Here is a 19,694-nt window from a genome sequence, read left to right as displayed (position 1 = left end):
GTGCTATATAAAAGAAAGGGTTCGTTGTGAAAGATGAATAATCTGTAGCTGAGATGCTTACCAACCTGCCCAAAACCACCACACCAAATAGGGACTTGAATGACAAATTTTTTAAATTCGAAATCCAACTCTCTGAGCCTTCATTCATTATACTACACTGCTCCTCCATCTCTACTGGCAACCCTCTAAACCAGCACTGTTCAATAAACTTCCTGCAATGATGAAAATGTTCTATTATCTGTGACCTCTACTATGGTAGCCATTCATGGCCACTGACCATCTGAAATATGGCTAGTGTGACTTAAAAAGTGTATTAATTTTAATTGTAATTAAGCAACCACATATAGTGGCTACATATTGGACAGCACAGGTGTGAACAGTAATCTGACAGACCAACAGTAGCTCTCTGCCACTAGCCTGAGAAACAGAAAATTACTAATAGCTTTTCCTAGAAAAAGGAAGGGCATACAACAACTGAATGACTAGTTCAAGAAGAGTTAGTTGATTCGTGACCACATTCTCAGTTACAGTTTTACCCATGAGACAAAATCCTTAGAGGCAGAAAGCTTCCCAGAAACCACCTGAATTTTAGGACAGGGAATTAATATGCTTGCTCTTAAAAATCTGTCAAGTTTTTGATAGAATCAAAGATTCTTGGAAAAGGGAGTTGTGGTAGTAAAGGCAGGACTGATCTGTATATTACAAAGCCCATTTGGATCTCATTTAGACCTCTCTACACAAATGATAAGGTATGAGAGGGTACAATGACAGAAGGAGTACTGCATACTGAGTCTGGAGACCTGGATCCAAGTCTGAACATGAACCATGTGACCTCTGACAAGTATATTCCCCACCCTAAATTTCAAGTGATACAGAGCCTGAAATCAGTGGCTCCTGATTTTAGGGAGGCAAGAATTTTAGGGAGGCAAGAATCCTTTTGAGAATGTTGTGAAAGCTAAAAATCTTCCTCTAGAAAATGCAGACCAAAAAAATGTTTCACCTATAATTTCAAAAGATGTATCCCGGGATAAGAACACATTATTCCCAAGATTATTTCTGTCATTTCTAAATGATTTCCCTTCCCATTATAAACACACACACACCCTCCATTGTCATAGTGCAACCCTGGAAGAAGAGATAACCCACAACTTGGCTGGATAAGAGACCAGTGTCTTCATTGGGTAAGGGAAGCTAGAGTTCAAATCAAGGATATGTGGGGACTGTGCTTTTTTGCCCCTAACAATTGATTTCTCAGCTCTTCAGAGTCTTGTGGAGAAAAGCAGTAACTACAAGAGGACACCTGTAAAGAATGGCATACAGGGTTTTAGAACCGAGAGCAATGCAAAAAAAAAAAAAAAAGACAGGACAATATAAATGTTAAAACTAAGGGCTCTGGAGAGCAGAAGGTCTGGGTTCTAATTTGCTCATTTTAACAGCACCCGCAGAACTCTATGACCTTGAGCAATCTACTTACTCTTAAGTCTCAGTTTTCTCACCCGTAAAGGAGTGTCAAGGACAGTATTTGAAATTTGTGAGACACTTTCACTGTTCCATCAGATTCTCATCCTGACCTCATGAGATTGCCTTTGACGGCTCAGTTATGGGTCACGGTTTGACTCTGGGCTAGTTCCTTCCTCTCTCTGGGTCTCAAATGTCCCGAAAGTAACGAATGCGGGAGGAAACTAACGCTCACAGCTCCTACTTTGTAATAGGGCTCAGAGAGCCGCAGCACCCAGTTCGAGGTCGCCCAGCTGGCCGTGACGCGGTGCAGCGCGGAGCTCGAGGACGAGACTTACCCCGAGGAGCGAGCAAGCTGCGCGGCTCACATTCCCGGAGGCGCCCCGCCTGGAGGCTCGACGAGGGGGCTGGCCGGCGCACTTGCGCTCCCCGCTGTCGGCGAGAGGCGGCTCCAGTCGTGACAGTGGCAACAAGGAAGTGGAGGCGAGAGCTCGCGCGCGCATCCCGGGGGCTGGAGGAGCCCCGGCCCCGCGGCCCCGCCCAGCGACACACGGTGCGGAGTCGCGACAGCCCCTTTCGCTCCCGCACCTTGGAGTCGCGATATGGGGTCTTGGAGGGAGGGTGTGGGAGGACAGGTTCGCTCCGCAGGCTCTTCACCGACGCCTGCCGAGGGCCCCGGGGGGGTCAAGCCCCGGGGAGCCCGAGGAAGACTGCAGATACACGGGCGTCGCCGCGGCACCGGTTCGGCGGTGGCAGCAGCAGCGGTACCAGCACACACCTAGGATCGCCTGGGAGACCCGTCCCGGCGGCCCTCGCGGCGCACCGGAAGCGGCCCGTCGCGCGTGACTGCGTGAAACCCTTTGCGCAAGCGCAGCAGTCCAGCCCTAGCTGAGGGGCGGGCCCATAGGTACTGCTTAGAGGCTTAGATGGGGGCTGCTAAGGCGGACGGACTGCTTCCGGCCAGAGGTTTCGGGAGGAGGAGAAAGCTGCGGCTACCCGCGGTGGGACGCCCGGGCTGCTTTGCCCCCATTGACGTAGGGCGTTCAGGTAACTTGGGCGGGGCTGTGCCGAGCGTGATGAATCGAGGCCACGCCTCACCTTTCAGAGCCACGTCCGGCCTTGGGGAGCCCCAGAACTACTACTCTCTAAGAACGGCGTTCAAGGCCTGATCCCATCCTTCCTCGGTCTGTCCTCGCTTGTTCAGGATAGGGTTCTTCTCAGTACCACATCAAGCCGTCCGCCTCACCCCAGTGATCTGCCCTCAGCCCGTCCCTCCCACCGTCCCAAACACAGTAATCGTAGTGAGTTCCTGAAGTGATTCAAACCGAGCTGAATGACCATCTGGAGAGGCTCCAGAATCAAATAAGGATTGTGTTGTCCTTTCCTGCCTATGTCACAGGTTGTCCTACATTTGTACAAGTCGCTGCACGATCTTCACTATCTTGCAAATATATTTATAATCTACCTACTTTTTTTCTATCTACCACCGTCGCCAATATTCTAGTCACCAACATACCCTGTCTGGACTGATGCAGTTTCTTCCCACCTCCACTTTTGTCCCTCTACAATCTTCACACAACAACCAGATTGATCTTTTTGCACTGAAAATCAGATTAGGTCACTCCTTATTTAAAACCCTCCAGTGTCTTCTCGTTCAAAAGAATAAAATTCAAACTTCTTAGCTTGACCTATAAGCCTGGTTTGACTCTTGCTTCATTCTCTTCCCATGTCTATTCTCAATACTGATAGTTCCCGGAACAAGCTATATAGCACTCTATAGTGTCAAGAACACTGGCTTTATGGTGAGCCTACCTGGGTTTGAATTACAGTCCTGCCACATGTAAGCTGTATTAAGCACGTAGAGTAACAAATTATGTTTAAGAAATAGATCCTCAATAATTGGTTCTCATCTCAGTAAATGGCTCCACCATCCACTGGATTGTTCAGTGCTCAAGCCAGAAATCTGGGAGTTAACCTCGATTCTTCTTACACCTCACATCCAGCCCATCAGCAAGATATGCAAAAACGGCCCCAAACTGACTCCTCATTACTATCTCCATTATTACTCTAATCCCAGCCACCATTATCCCCCATCTGGACTCTTGCAACAGCCTCCTAACTAGTCTCCCCGTTTTTCCCTTAACACCTTCGATTCCATTCTTTGCACATTTCTTTTTGCTTAAAATCTTTCAGTAGCTTCCTACCAACTCAATGTATCCAAATTGTATATGGCCTACTAGACTAACCTGCTTTTATCTTTAGATTTAGGGCCACCTCTTAGGAAACCCATTAGGTTCTCCACTTCGCAATCAAAGGACTCTTTCTAAAGCACAAATCTAAGCATATTATTCAAAGAAAAACAAAAATAAAGTCAACTTCTAAAGGCCTCTTATTGTCCCAAGATCAAGCTAAAATCCTGACTAGGTCTTTCTGTGATTTGGCCCTTGTTTTCTTCTCCGAAGACTTATATTTTTCCTCACCATGCAATTAATTTTCTGTAGTACTTTGTTGCTCTTACATATATTTCTTTCCATCACTGAATTCCTCTTTGTTTGTACTTTGAGGCCCAACATTAATATATTGTTTCCTCTTTGGAGTGCACTTTCCATCCATGCCCCACCCAGTTGATCATCCCTACTTCTATGTTCTAGTTCATAGTACTTTGTAATCTCACATATAATATTCCATACACTCTAGTGTTTGTCTTCCCTTCTTCTCTGGTAATCTCTTCAGTGGTGGTCACCATGCCCCATTCATCTCTGTGTGATTGGCATTGAGCACAGTGCTTAGCACAAAGGGAAAGCCTTGAATAGTTAGATGTGTGGAAGTGGTGGTAGAAGTCAGTCTTCTGGAAGAGGCAGTCACAGCATAAGGTCATAGCTTCTCTTGTCCTTTGAGGATTCTCATGATATAAGGTTTAAGCAAGCAATTGCCAAACTGCTACTGCTGGATTGTTTATTTTAATCGTAGTACATATCATACTCTAATTTATCTGTTCACATATTGTTTATCTCTCCCCACTTCATTATATATTTCATAGGGGCAAGACCCTGACTATGTTGTTCATCACTGTATCCTTACCACGTTGGCTCCTGTAAATATTCATTTAATGAATGTATGGCTACCAGTAACATATTCCCGCAATGAACATCCTTCCCAGCCAAATGGTGATAAAGCTTAGAAGATCTCATTTTGGTGGAATTTCAAGCAGGATGATGGAGTGGCAGGAATAGCACTAATCTGAGTCAAGAAATCTGAACTGTATGAATCTGGGTATGCCCCTTTCCTGAGCCTCAGTTTCTATATCTATAATATGAGTCAGATAATAATCCCTTGAATTTATACAGTGCATTGCTATTTGCAAAACTCTTTTACCATCTATTATTTAATATATTCTCATAGTAGGCAGAGCAGACATTATTATTTTTACAGAGGCTCAAAAAGTATAAGTAAACTAGATTATTTGCAAGATCTACTTCAAACATTCTATGAGTCTGAGTAATCTCTACAAAAAGTCAGTAGCATGAATCCTATCTTCTCTTGACTTTGGCCTTATCATTTCCTAATAGGATTTTAAAAAATATGAACCCTTCTTTTAGGGGAAATTCATTATCTTTGGTTCCTGATAGGTACTCCGTTTTGTCTTCTCAGTTTTCCACACTTGTGGCAAAACAAAGCACGTGAAGGAGTGGACACAGCCCTGGTAGTTGTGGCCCAGCCCTCATTCTGCAGATATGGCAAACAAGGGGAACAAGAAACGTCGGCAGTTCTCCCTGGAGGAGAAAATGAAAGTTGTAGAAGCTGTAGACTCAGGTAAGAGGAAAGGTGATGTGGCAAAAGAATTTGGTATCACCCCTTCTACTTTGTCTACATTCTTAAAGGATCGTGCCAAATTTGAAGAAAAGGTGCGGGAGGCATCTGTGGGACCACAGCGGAAAAGGATGAGGAATGCTCTCTATGACGACATTGATAAGGCTGTTTTTGCTTGGTTTCAAGAAATTCATGCCAAAAACATTCTCGTGACTGGTTCTGTCATTCGGAAAAAAGCACTAAATTTGGCCAACATGCTTGGCTATGACAATTTTCAAGCAAGTGTGGGCTGGCTGAACAGATTTAGGGATCGACACGGAATTGCGTTGAAAGCAGTCTGTAGAGAGGATAGTGACAGATTAATGAATGGTCTAGGAATAGATAAGGTTAACGAATGGCATGCAGGGGAAATTATAAAACTGATTGCTGACTACAGCCCAGATGATATCTTTAATGCTGACGAGACAGGAGTGTTTTTCCAGTTGCTTCCCCAGCACACGCTGGCTGCTAAAGGGGACCATTGTAGAGGGGGCAAGAAAGCAAAGCAGCGATTGACAGCACTCTTTTGTTGCAATGCTTCAGGGACTGAAAAAATGAGACCATTGATTGTTGGTAGGTCAGCCAACCCACAGTGCCTCAAGAACGTCCATTCCCTCCCTTGTGACTATCGAGCCAACCAGTGGGCATGGATGACACAGGATCTGTTTAATGAGTGGCTGATGCAAGTGGATGCCAGGATGAAGCAGGCAGAGCGCCGGATCCTCCTGCTGATCGACAACTGCTCTGCTCACAATATGCTTCCACGCTTGGAAAGGATTCAGGTGGGTTATTTGCCCTCAAACTGTACTGCCGTCCTGCAGCCACTGAATCTTGGCATAATTCACACCATGAAAAGGCTGTACAGGAGCCGCCTTCTAAAACAAATCCTCCTCAAGCTCAGCAGCAGTGAGGACCAAAGAAAAGTGAACATCAAGCAGGCCATTGACATGATTGCTGCAGCATGGTGGTCAGTCAAGCAGTCCACAGTGGTGAGATGCTGGCAGAAGGCAGGCATCGTCCCTATGGAATTGACAGATTCTGACAAAGAAACAGCAGCCAGTGAACCAGATACTGCTATTGAAAAATTGTGGCACTCAGTGGCTATTGCCTCCTGTGTCCCAAATGAAGTGAATTTCCAGGACTTTGTCACTGCAGATGATGACCTCACCATCTCTCAGGAGCTGATAGACACAGAGGTCATTCAGAACACGGTGGCTGGTGAAAATACTGATGAAGCCGGAAGTGAAGATGAAGGGGAGGTGTCTTTACCACAGCAGCCAAAAATCACCATCACAGAGGCCATCTCAAGTGTACAGAAACTTAGATGGTTCCTTTCCACTTGTGTAGATGTTCCTGATGCCATTTTTGGACAGCTTAATGGCATAGATGAATATTTAATGAGAAGAGTGACACAAACTCTTGTCGATTCTAAAATTACAGATTTTCTCCAAACAAAATAATGTAGGCATTATTTTGCCTCTTACTTTGGAAGATGTAGTTTACAAGAATCTTTAAATCTTTTAGACTTCTTTAGATAGGATATGGAACTTAAATTTTAAACATTACATGACAACATTATAGTCCTCTGAAATAATCAGGAAATTTTCTTGAATGGAAGTTGGAAATGAAATTTGACTAATATGTTCTCTTTTGATTAATCCAATGGTTCCCAAACGTGTCTGCACCTTAGGATCACTTGAGGATCTTTAAAAAATGTCCAGAGCCCAGATCATATCCCAGACCAATTAAATCATAATCTCTGGTGATGGATCACAGGCATTAATAGATTTTGAAGCTTCCCAAGTGATTTCAATATGTACAGAAAAGTCTGGGAACTATTGGATTAACCACAAGAAGATGAAACACACTGTGGGCCTGGAACCAACTTTTTCCCAATAAGTCTAGCTCATTGGTTTCCAAATTTTAGCTCACTTCACTTCAAAGTCATTTGGAAGCCTTGCTAAAACCCAAATTGCTGGGCTCTAACTTCAGAGTTTCTGATTCAATGAGTCTTAGGTGGGGCCCAAGAATTTGCAGTTCTAATAAGTTCCCAGGTGATGCTGATGTGGTTCGGGGTCCATACTTTGAGAACCACTGTCTAGCAGGAATCTAGCACGTCTGTCTTCAGCTGGCTACCTGTATACTCCCCATCACTGTCAAAAAAAAAAAAATTATCTGTTCTGACTACAGAGATGTTAACTCTTTTCTGCTAATTTGGTGATTTTAGAATCTTCTTAGCTATTCTCTTGACTGCCCCGCCAGTTAGCCAAGTATTCAGTAGAGGTACATTCATCTGTGCCCAAAGAATTAACAGGAGCCATCTAGCCTATTAAAACTTATTGTAGTGCTTCAGGCTTATTATTAGTAAGGAGTTGGGGTACAGCAAAATAAGGTGCATTAAAGAGGAGACGTGATATGCTCTGGGAGGCGGGGTATAATATCAGAGAATCCTATTAGGATCATGGGAGAGAACATATAACCCAGTGCATCTCTTTCCAGATAACGTAAGAGGAAAGTTTGGCGAGAGATGGCTGAGTGAGAGTGTTTGGATCATCCCCTGTTTGGATTATTCACAGTTTTCCTCTCCACACATGTAATCCAGCCTAGACCATGTAATTAGGATGGGGCACTCAACATTTGCTTTCACTAAAAGTACTTCATAAATAAGCTTTATTCCTTTGTGTTTGTTCTTTGGGGAAGTCTGCTAGAGCAGAGTTGATTTTAAATTATTTAAAACTCTAAGTTTATAATCAAATTTATATTAAAGTTTGTTTCCTATAGAGAAGACATTCTTAATATCTTTCATAACTCTCATATCTATTCCTAATAAGTCAGATAAATGCCAGTTTCATTTTTAGAAGGTACTCACAATACATGTTAGTGTTGTAGTGTAGTTTTTTTCCCCCCTTCAGGTTAATTTTGCGGCTATTTCAGAAACACAGCAATTCAGTTATTTTTCTTTCTGTAGTTACTTAAACAGTTGTATAAAGCAGATTAGTCGTAGAAAGTTCTGCTTCCACATTGAATTAGTCGTAGAAGGTTCTTCCACGTTGAACAAAACAACAATAATCACACACACACAAAAAACCAGCAGATGTTTAAATGGATGTTTTTGAAAGCTTATTTGGATATTTTTCCTTTTAAAATAGTATAATTTGAATTAAAAGTACTACACATATTTAAAATTTTTAACACTTAGGAGAGGAAAACAATGCCTTCTGGATAAGTTCTGTGGTTCTTCTATCTCATTGGCAGCACCTTAATTGCTTTCATCTGTGTCAGGACTACTGCCCTCCCCCCCCAATTTCCTCACCTTTCTCCTTATGTCTGTTTTCTGATGTCCATTTTGTACTTAATGTTAATCTATTTATCTGTTGGGATCACACCGTTTCCCCTGCCTGTCTGTGGTGGTTCTCAAATGCCTAAAAAATCAGACTAGATTTTTTCAGCTGAGTTTTAGCACCTTTCGAGTTGACTACAACCTGCATTTCCAACTTGGTTGCTCAGTACAATCCAGTGTCTGTGCTGCCCCAGAATAGGCCATTGTCTTCCTTCACTCCATACCCATGTCTGCTAGTGTGCCTTTGCCTGAATGCCTCGTCCTGCTCTCTACCAAGCTAGGCCCTACACATTCTTCAAGAACTAACTGGAGTCTTCTTTCTTCCACCCTTTCTTGAAGACTCACCACACTTCTTTCCTCAATTCCTCAGTACTTCTTGTTTCTATCACTGAGTTAAGCACTTGAATGTTTTATAAGTTCTGTGGCTCTTTAACTAGACTGTAAGCTCCATGAGAGCAGGGACCAGTCAGCCTTTTGTTACCTTAATGGTGTGTAGCACTGTGCTGGGCACATCATATGCACTTCAATAAACATTTGTGTATAAATTGATAGACACGTAATGTGTCATAGCCACCTTTTAAAGCTGTATGAAGCATCGATTGTACTAGAAAATGAATTGGAGGTAAGGTAAAGTTGTCTTCTATTTAAAAGGATTTGCAAAAATTTTCCATGAATATCATTGCTTCAAATGTTATTCCAGTCCAGGATAACCTGTCCTTTGATAATGAATTCTAGTATGTAAACTTGTTCCCTTCCATTGAATGTCATTGTGAGATTCTCCGTTTACACACATAAGACTTTAGCATGAAAAGCTTTTTCTAAGTGCCTTGCATATAGTAGTATTCAGTAAATATGTGCTTAAAACATTTTTTTTAAATCTCACATTCTTGGCTCATTGAACATATTAATTAGATCCCAGTAGATGGCAATAATATCCAAAAGAAAGAGCTTCTGTAGTCTGGTTTAAATTGGCTAACCCTTTGATTCTATTGGACATTAGGATTTTTTGTTGTTGTTGTTCGATGCTTTGTTTTTTAAACTAAAAGAGATTGATATTATTCCTTCTTAGTTGGCTGTCTTCATCAGACTTCTCTGGCTTCTCCTTGCCACTCTCCAAACCCACTTGAGGACTTAGTTTTGCCCCAGTTAACCATTCTACTCTGTAGGCCAATATTCTGGGACTAGACACTACCTCAGTTGTGCTGTCATGAGAATAAAAGGGTGTATCTGTGGTTAGTACCCACCCCTATTTAGGACTTTACTAATACCACCTAGAGACAGGGACTTCCCTTACAGCCCTTTCTTCTACTAACAGATCTTGGGGTTCAGTGTTCCAGAACCACCCAGCCTGATCAGTAGATAAAACTCAAGGAGTTTCTTTCACCTTGTTCCTAAGAAGGGCTCTTTAATTAAAAAGGAAGGAAGCTAAGAGTTATTTGTTTATTATGTCAAGCATTGTTTCAACTAATACTTTCAGGAAATTACAATACAAAAGGACAAATAAGCTCAGACCTGTTAAAGAACTTTCGTTCATGCTACTTGAAGCCATAGTTCTTTGCAGTGGAATGTGGTAGTATATTCTGGCCACAAGAGGGCAGAGGTGGACTATGTAAGGGAGACAATTTAGCCAACTGAAGAAACCTTAAGAGCAGCCACTTGTAATTTCTCTGACATGGTACAGATCGAGACGGAAGACAACTAAGTACTGCAAAAGAAAGACTGAAAACTATCTTTAATCCTTTTTATCTTTTACCCATATTTCCACTTCCTCAGAGTTGAGAGATGTGGAAAGGGGAGCACATTTAGGAAGAGGCTCCACTGAAGGTATAGGGAGATGGTGTGGGCGCAGATTATTCCTCACAAAGGGTTGTGCTCTAGGTAGGAATTCCACTCCCAATTCTTTCAGTCGGTACAAGGTGTAGCCTTAATTTACTGATGAAAAAAATGTGGCTCAACATTCACTTACCAAAACAAAATTTAGAGGTTGGACAGTAGAAAAACATGAGTCAGATTTGGTTTTTCAGGAGTCCTGCAACATGAGAGCTAGAAGGGTCCTCAAGCAATCTAGGCCTCCTCCCTTCTTCACTGATTAAAAAAATGATTACCCAAAGGATTAACTGACTCCTCAGGACCACCAAGCAAAAAGGAAAGAATTGGGTTTCTTTATGCTTCATGGCTTTCTATAAGGACAGATACTTTCATTACACTTGGGAAAAATTAATGACTGCATTACTCTTCCAAAGGTAAAAAGATGGCATTTTAAAGCTCACTGGTGACCTAAATGTATTTCTTACATTTAGGTTAGAACCAAATCCTTGCACTTAAGTAATTTAGACACAGAGAAATATTTTATTAGCATAACAATTTATTAGCAAACAAATGAAATGACACCTCCAGATCTCAACACATGTAGGATCTTACATAGTAAACATCATGAACATATCTTTCCAGAAGAAAAAGATCTGCTATTAACCAACTGCCCCTCTCCTGCAGTAGGCTGCAATCCATCAACAACTCATCCTCAATCCCACAGAGGTTTAGCATGATTTATGTAAAATAGCATCAAGGCACTTGCTTTAATTTAAAAAAAAAAAAATGTGGTATAAAACATGTTTCTAAAAGTCATTGACCTTGAATAACTGAAAGGTAGTGTACTTTTTTAGTGAATAGACGAGACTGAGAATTTGAGTTCATTTACCTGTCACCTTGATATTGTCTTGATCTATAAATAAAACTGCAAAGGAGAAAAAAGTAGCATTTCATATAGATTGGTTTGTTCACACTAATTTTTGAGAAATCATGGCAGCATCAGAATTCAAATAGTAACTTCCCAGCTGATTTGAATGGAAAAGCCAACAGTTGTTTGACTCTAAGTATCTTACTATTTTAGGGGTGGGGAAGGTGATATTTAACCTTCAGTTAAAGATCCTTTCTAGCTTAGGCTGCTTGTCTGTTTGCCAACTAAAAAAACCTTCAGTTAGAAATTTAGTGATTGGTATTTTGTAATAAGATTGTTAATTATTTGGCCTTTTTCAGAGTTATAATTCAAGTCCAACAAAGATTACACAGGATTCCAGTGTAGACTTCTAAACATGGTATTTCCAGTAAAGACATTTAGTGTCCTTCATTATTCCAGTTTTCATAATTCAGTATCTCCTTCCTATTTTATATCACCGAAAAAAGAAATTACCAAAAACCCCACTACTTAGTATAAGTTAAATGCTCATTTAACTTTCTTAACTGTATTCAACATGTTTACTTTAAAATTTAAGGTGCAAAGCACTTTTTAAAAAAATAGTCCTTGTCAGGATAAAAATTACCTTATAAAAATAAATCTCCCCCACTCCCACATCTAAATTCTCCATTCCTGTTACTAATTTAAAAAAAACTAAAATGTACCTTTTAACTTACAGTTTTCAATTGTATGTTACTTTAATAATAGGCTATGATAAACCAGCTGAGTATTATTTTGACCTGTTACATTATCATTTTCATTCTTATTATTAGCATTCAAATTAATGATTCTATTCATGATTATCTAAAACCTTTGTATCAAAAACAAACAAACAAAAAACCAAATTACTTCAGAGCCTAAAAGCTTTCAAGATCCAATCCTCTTTTTGTAGTTTTTAAACCCAGTTTTGAATTAGGCATCACTAGAACTGATAAAGAAAACATTAGTGGGAAAAAAATGAAACATTAAAAGAACAAAAATTAAGCATAGTCTAAATCCTATCGGTTGGGTTTTTACTGTCACTGGAATCATTCCCTGAATAGACTGGAGGCATCCATGCCACCTGCTCAGACCTCAGTCCAGACTGAGCTCAGCTCTTCCACCGGGTGTGTCACCCAAGGAAGTTACTATACAGCCCACCTACTGGATTTAGTACCATAGTCCAGCACCTGGTACAGAGCCCTAGACTCCTGCATAGGTCCTCAGGAAGTATTTGAGATATTACCTACATTGATGCAAAAAGAACCTATAGCTCATCGATAGCACTACATAGATGAAAACCATTAAAAACATTAATAAGGATCACAGACCTTGAACTTTTCATTATAACTCCGAGACACAATTTTAAGTTCCCAAGAAATTCACTTCAGCCTTTTTCTCATTTTTATATTAAGATCAGGGCTAACACCCAGACAATGTATTCTTAAATGACAAATTAGTAAGAGAATATGATATACTTCTAAAGATCACCATTTACCACACTATAAATTTATCAACAAATTTGGCTTCAATGTCTACTATTGTTTAAAAACTAAGTCAGACTACCCAAATCTTGTTTTCCTTTGGTCCTAATTAACAATTTTAAAAAGTAATTGTTAACCAGACAGCTGTCAATTTTACCACCATCCAAAGCACAGACAGTAGTACTACAACTTATTAGTGCTCTGGAGTAGCTCAACCTGGACTTTTGCCCCAACCCGGCTGCTGCATGCCCCTCAGCTCTTTCATCTTTGGTGAATCTGTGCCCCATCCCCTTCAAGAAAAAACAGAACCCAGTTTTGACCTTGCTCTCAAACTAAGATGTGGCTCCTAATCCTGACCTCCCCACTGTTGTGTGGGGCTAACGAGGGATTGGATCCTATTCCACTGAATCCCTCTGTGTTCTCCCTTGTTTGGTCAGAGAGTCTATTTCCTTCACCCCTCTCTTGAATATTATCCTTAGTCTCTCTGGGCCATGGCATACTCCATCCCTGATAATAACAAATCTAAAAATAAAGTTGTAAAAGATGTATACCATTAAGAGTATACACACTACATTTCAATTAAATGACTATTTCAAGATACTCAGAATATTATATATTTGTCAAATTAGAGTAAACAAGATATTTTTATATCAATAAAATTTGTAAAATATCACCTGATGAACTAAAAGTCCAAGGCCTTGAGTATGAAAGAAAATGAACACATTAGTTTTGTTGGTGAATTAGGCTTTGGTTTTCAGGTTTGATTTCTTTAAATACCAGCAACCAAAAAAATTTTTAAATGTGAGTACAGACAGACCTCACCCCAAAAAGAGAGGGTGAGATTTAAATTTTAGTGAAATCTTAAATGTTTTTACAACTGGCTATCAAAAATAGAATTTCTTGTTTGTTTGGGTGGGAGAGGTACAAACCAAAACACAATTCAAGAATTTGCTAATTGCATAAAGCTCCAGAATTGTTTATATCCACATATGGAAAGAAATATCAGGTATAAGATCAAATCCTATTACCAAATCCAGCTATCATAAATAATACATAAATAATTGGGTTATATGAATGTGATGCTTCTAAATCCTCCTGCATAATAGTTTAGGTAGCCCAAATTGTTAAAAGCTGTCACTGTCATCAATATTTATTATAAATCAATAGGGTACATGGCAGTAAGCATTAGCTTTGTTTTCACTACAACATCTATAAATTAATTATTGATGTTCCTTTGGAAGCTTCTGTGCATTCTTTTCCACTGGTTACAATAAATTTTTCTAACAGAGGAACAGGAGTTTCTATTTGAGAAAGATTGTCAATCCCCAGCCGACCCTTGTTAAAATGCCATGGAAGGGAAAAAACTTCCCTATTAAGTAAATTCTTAAGGGAAACTGTCAATCATTCCCTTATGCAATCTGTCTTTAACAGTTTGCCTCAAGCTCATTTAAAATGCTGTGTAGAATTGCAGAGTCAGCATTCTGCCTTTTATCTGGCAAGCCTGTCACCAGTAATCAGACATAGCAGTTTCCATGGGCAATACACTAAATGACTGAAAATCAAAATACAGTATAGTAGAGAAATACTCAGAAACAGGGACAGAGGTCACAGAAAAGACAAAGAGGATTCCCATTATTTTCACTGATTATGAAAAGCTCTTGGCTTACCTACTTACTCTTTAAAAAAAGGCATAACTAAAATCATCAAATGAATTACAAAGAGTGGTCTATATAATGTGAAGCTGGCTGGTAGGACTTCACAAACACGCCCAGCCATCAGACTCTTGATGAGACTCTGCCTGTGGTTCCCTGCCTTAAGGAAAGGAATGGTGCTTTCCTATTAAAAAGCCAGAGATCCTATTGCCATCCGGGGAGCAAAGACTGGATATGGAGAAGTACGAATAAGAACAAACTTGTCTAGTTATTACCTTGTGCTCCAGAAGCTCCTTGATCTGCTGGTACAAGAGCAGGCACAATATTCTTTCCCTGCCTCCTTTCCAGGCTCCCTCCAAAGAGCCATATCACGTAGGCTCCAGCACTTTTCATGTAAGTGCCAACTTTACCCTTTTACCTCCTGGAGAATTAAGAGAGTCCAAATGCATATCTCCTAAAAGAGAATAGTCATTAAGTTTTAGGGCTACTTCACAGTTCAATTCAATAGATATTTAACTCCCAAGAATACCTCACAGCTGCAAGAAAGCCTGAAACCACATATTTTCTTCTTTTCAATTGTGCCTAACTACAAGTTCTACTGTATTCGTGTATCTATAAAGGCTATCGGCTTCAAAGAAAGAATGTCTCACCAATAGGTTAAAATTTCAATTGTGCAAGTTGCTATTGGCTAGACATTCTTCTTCCATCTGCTTATTCAGTTGATCAATGGAAAGACTCAGACCATTGGGAATACATATTCCTTTCTGATTTTGAGTTTCTTCTGCGAAGGTCATCGCTTCATGTATACTATAAAAGAGGTTTTCATCTTCCTTTTTGCAATACTCTCCCCGGGCCAAGGAATGCCTCACAGAGGGATTGCACTGAGCCAGCAGAACTTGGATGCCAATGGCTTCATAATCTCTGCGAACTTCCTGCAGTGTACGGATCCCTGCTGTATCTAAAAACTGGATTGCACTACAGTCAATCACTATGGTATGGAGCTCCAAGGGCTCATGAGAAAGTTGTACTGAAACTTCATCCTGGATTCCACTGAGAGTCACTGTTTCCTTTTTAATCTTTCTCTTTGCTGCTTTCTTCTGAGCTGCCTTTACTAAGATTGGGTTGAGAGTATTTTTGTATAAAGCAGATTTAAAACATTCTTTGTTTATGTAGTAGAGAGGGGCTACAAAGCGAAAAATCTTGATGCCTGGCTTAGCCTGAAGGTTCTTGTAAGCAGACATGGATTCAAAGATTTCAGACTCTTCCACCAAGCCAAGCAATGAACTTTTTGGCTTCTGAGTACGAAGGATGACACAAAACATAGAAAAACAAACCCCAATAAGCAGGCCAATTTCAGTACTTATCAGTGCAGAGGACAGCATAGTAACAAACCAGATAACTGTATCCATTCTGCTAACCCTCCACATCTTGGGCAGATCCTTAAATTTACATAGAGCTCCCCGGAGATTTACAATAGTGATCACACCAAGGACACTTTTCTGAAGGGAATAGAATAAAGGAGCTATTACCAGGAGGACTAACAAAAGAACCAGAGCTGTCACCAAACCAGAAAGCTGAGTTTGGCAGCCTGTTGATTCTTTAACCAAGGTCTTTGCAAGAGCTGCACTAGAAGTAAAGCAGTAGAAGAAGGACGGGATGATATTGCAAAAGCCAATGGCATACATTTCCTGATTAGCCTTGACTGTGTAGCTATGTTTCTTGGCAAACATCTCAGAGAGTGATACAGTGATAGCAAAACCAATGATAGAAATAGCTATTGCATCTATAGCCACACTAGGAATTAAGTTCCAGTCCGGTGCTTTGGGTGGCATAAACCCAGTGGGAATATGTCCTGCGATACTGGTATTGTATTTCTCATTTAGTTTTCCAAAATGAGAGGCTAATGTGGCTGCCACAACGACAATGAGTTCAGTAGGAATTGGTGCCTTAAGCTTCGACTTGAAGTGCTCATTGAGTTCTTTGGTTGGCAAAAGAACCAAAAGGCACAAAAGGCTGGTGATGAGATCACAGAGATTGGTCATATGGATGTTTCTGAAGATATATATCCAAGTATTGATGAGTGAGCCCACACCATTACTCCGAGGAAGTCTGAGCCCAAGGAGATACTTGGCCTGAGATGTAAGAATAGTGAAGGAGGCACCAGTGACAAATCCACTCAGCAAGGCATCTGAGAGGTAGATGGAAACAAAGCCCACTTGAAAGAAGCCCATTGCTACCTGGAAAGAAGGATATACAAGTGTTAAATATAAATGGAAAAGAGCTTCCAAATCCTGTATTACTTCGGCTCACGTGCTCTCACGTACGTGCTCTCACGTACGTGCTCTCACGTACGTGCTCCCCCCGCCCCTTTGCATGGCAACATACCATCAAGTATCACAGACTGTCAGAGCTAGAAAAAATGCAATCACATATCAGTCCTTTCATTTCACAGAGACGGCTCATTTTACTGACACTCAGAGGGCTAAGCACACTGTTACTCATTAGCCCAGGTGAGACAAGAACTTAGGATCCCTACCTTCTTGTACAGTGCTTCTTAAATTTGAATAAGATTCAAACCTCTTTCAAAAAGAAAAAAATTCTCAGGGATCCACAAGAAATCATAAAAACTCGAATTGAAAAATTCTTCTAATTAAAAAACCATATATTTTCTTTAAATTACAAACCATTGCCATAAAAGTGAAGTTTTAACTGATGAAAACCAAAACTTAGATTCATGCTTTTGAAATTATTATAGAACTCTCTTTAATCTAACCTCATACTGAGAAACTATTCTCATCCAGTATATATGTGCTTATGCCATACTGCTTCCCATATTAATTCTACATCCTCAAAGACTTTTTAATTTACTTTTTCCTCTTTCTAATAATTCCTCAGAATTCTATTGCACTATTCTTCATTCTTCGTGAGGCACACTAATCAAAAAGCAAAAATGGACTGTAAGGAGAACATCTCTTCTGCATACCACCCCCTCTCCCTCTCTCTTCATCCAAGCACCAGATAAAGTGAGCTACTCTTTCACCTCCATCATTGGTTCCAAATGCCTATGATAGAGAAGAAATTTAGTACTGGCATTGACTCCTGGATGCCAAAAGGCAGGGGCATGATGATAATGGCAGATTAGTGGATTCTATAGGAAACTCAAGAAGAATTTCATTTCTAATCCTTTCTCCTGGCTGATAATATAAAACAGTGGTCCCCAACTTTATCCCTCTGCAATAGTCCAAGAGACCTATTTCTGGTGGGAGTTACCAGAGCAGCAATTCTAAAGGAAGGGGAGCAGTCATCTATAGTTTGAAAAACTCCCCTTCTCCCAACCTCCATTCTCTTACCCTCCTGTCTGACTGTTAATGCTGACTCTGCTAATAACTAACCACACATAGTCTCAAGCAAAGCCATGTTTCTTGACATAAAAAATTAAGGAGTTGTACTGAGTGGTCTGGGGTCCCTTTCTGGTCTAAATTTTTACAACCAAATAATTAAAATCTGGCTGACTGAAATGCACTGGTTAAGAGGCAGCCTTGGGTTCGAAAAAGAGCAGCAGCCTTATCACACCTGTAGAGTTCAAATTCTGGCTCGATCCCTCACATATCTTCAGCATTCAATACATGACAGTTTTAATATTACGATATTTAAGATCTCTTACAGACCTGAGATTTCATGCATAGCGATTTCTTTTGCCAGAAACAACCATTCGTTCCATTGTTTCTTACCTGATAAACTCCAGCTATAAAGGTCACGGTGCTGCCAACTCTAACTGCATAGCAACTTCTGTCACATATCCTGCCTGATGTATGGTTTAATAATGTGCTCCCATTTGAAACCATTCCTAATGTAGGGGCAATATGGGAAGAGTCATAGCCAGCTTTGTTGAGTTCTCGGTCAACTACTTCACCAATCATAAGGCACAGTATTCCAAAAATGCCCACCGAGATGTGACGGGAAGTCCCCAGGAGGAAATAAATGATGCTGGCAAAAAAAGACGTGTACAGACCATAGATCGGTTCTTGGCCAGCCAAGAGCGAATAAGCAATGGACTGGGGCACCAACAAGATACCCACAATCAAGCCAGACATCACATCTCCTAAAATGTTTCTCTTCAGATCATATTTTGGGAGCCACTGCAAAACAGGAAGGAAACCAAAAATCACATTTTTTGCTTTGGCGGGGCTGCACTGGCAACTCTTCCGTAGTTTTTTGATGACAAATTGCTTATAGTTAGTATTTGATTTTTCTTGAGGTTCCATGTGGATCCTAGGGTAATGTCTGCATTGATCATTGGCCTCAGATTGCTTGAAGTCAGTACTTGATTCCTTTTCAAGCTCCAGGTGGATCCTAGATGGATGAGTGTGTTGGTCATTTCCTTCAACTGAGTCCTTGGGTGGAAGATCACGTTTCTCTGTACTGTCTGAAGACATTTCTGGAGATAGATGCTTCAGCCTCCTACCCCAGAGAAAATACCACGGTTAACTGATTAAGTAATTCTTAGTGCTCGCACATTTTAACAGTTCTACTTGTCATTCACGAGAGTTAAGTTTTGGGGTAGGTATCTTATATTCACTTTCCTTAGTTAAACCTCATTTGTCTTGGTCAGGGGGAAAAAAAAGAATCAGACCACAAAGAGCCAAGTCAAAACAAATAATTCACTGAGTACAGTAATTCTCAAGAGTATAAATCATTCAAGGATTCTTCTCCATCAGTGCCTGGATCCTCCTGCAGTTTTTAGTCCAGAAAAGGTATCAGGATGGCCTGTAAAGGTAGGAATGCATTTTGTTTGTAGCATATACAAAATAAAATGTATGAAAACAATAGCACAATAAATGAGGACTGTAAGGTCTTACACTAGCTGTGAAATGATACAATAGTATTTGAAAGTCGGCTCTGATTAGTTAAAGATATATATTGTAAACCCAAGGATATCCAATAACATTTTTAAAGGTATACATAATAAGTCAATTGTGAAGATAAAATGGAATCATAAAAAATTCTCAACCTAAGAGAAAGAGAAAAAGAAAAAAAACAGATACAACAAATTGAAAACTGCTGGCAGATGGTAGAGTTTAATCCAAACATATAAATAACCCAAACATATAAAAAATGTGAATGGTCTAAACATTCCAATTAAAAGACAAGACTCTCAGATTGGATAAAAATATATATATATATATATATATATATAT

At 40.2% G+C, this 19,694-nt stretch overlaps 3 protein-coding genes across 14 annotated transcripts in view; 1 reads left to right on the top strand and 2 right to left on the bottom strand.

Moving 5' to 3' along the window:
- HMGXB3 (HMG-box containing 3) overlaps positions 1 to 2,368 on the bottom strand; it is a 39,895-nt gene extending 37,527 nt beyond the window's left edge. For 2 of the 4 annotated variants that reach the window (XM_015585216.2, XM_006906393.3), the window contains exon 1: positions 1,797 to 1,929. The gene's annotated coding sequence lies outside the window, so the exon portion shown is untranslated. Of the gene's footprint in view, positions 1 to 1,796 lie in introns of all 4 variants that reach the window. The other 2 variants (XM_006906392.3, XM_015585214.2) reach the window with 2 other exon arrangements.
- Positions 1,814 to 9,515, top strand: TIGD6 (tigger transposable element derived 6). 3 transcript variants are annotated; one of them, XM_015585226.2, is made up of 4 exons: positions 2,366 to 2,505; positions 4,499 to 4,731; positions 5,110 to 5,271; positions 5,851 to 9,515. In XM_015585226.2, the coding sequence occupies exons 3-4, from the start codon at positions 5,193 to 5,195 to the stop codon at positions 6,765 to 6,767; spliced, it is 996 nt and encodes a 331-aa protein (XP_015440712.1). In that variant the 5' UTR covers positions 2,366 to 2,505; positions 4,499 to 4,731; positions 5,110 to 5,192; the 3' UTR covers positions 6,768 to 9,515. The 3 variants fall into 3 exon arrangements, with proteins under 3 accessions (XP_015440711.1, XP_015440712.1, XP_006906452.1); XM_006906390.3 differs by having other exon boundaries at positions 2,367 to 2,505; positions 5,110 to 9,515; XM_015585225.2 differs by lacking the exon at positions 4,499 to 4,731 and having other exon boundaries at positions 1,814 to 2,505; positions 5,110 to 9,515.
- A 1,461-nt stretch (positions 9,516 to 10,976) lies between these two features.
- The window catches only part of SLC26A2 (solute carrier family 26 member 2), a 16,198-nt gene continuing 7,480 nt past the window's right edge, over positions 10,977 to 19,694 (bottom strand). For 4 of the 7 annotated variants that reach the window (XM_015585217.2, XM_006906389.3, XM_015585219.2 and 1 more), the window contains 2 exons: positions 18,228 to 19,263; positions 10,977 to 16,733 (listed from right to left, as the gene is read on the bottom strand). In XM_015585217.2, coding sequence (XP_015440703.1) covers positions 15,162 to 16,733; positions 18,228 to 18,932 — 2,277 coding nt within the window. In that variant the 5' untranslated portion in view covers positions 18,933 to 19,263 and the 3' untranslated portion in view covers positions 10,977 to 15,161. The remainder of the gene's footprint in view (positions 16,734 to 18,227; positions 19,264 to 19,694) is intronic. The other 3 variants (XM_015585221.2, XM_015585223.2, XM_015585224.2) reach the window with 1 other exon arrangement.

Source organism: Pteropus alecto, unplaced genomic scaffold (assembly GCF_000325575.1).
Source record: "Pteropus alecto unplaced genomic scaffold, ASM32557v1 scaffold40, whole genome shotgun sequence".
Classification (NCBI taxonomy): domain Eukaryota; kingdom Metazoa; phylum Chordata; class Mammalia; order Chiroptera; family Pteropodidae; genus Pteropus; species Pteropus alecto.
The sequence above is the reverse complement of the archived record's forward strand: the minus strand, read 5'-3'. Positions and strand labels throughout refer to the sequence as shown.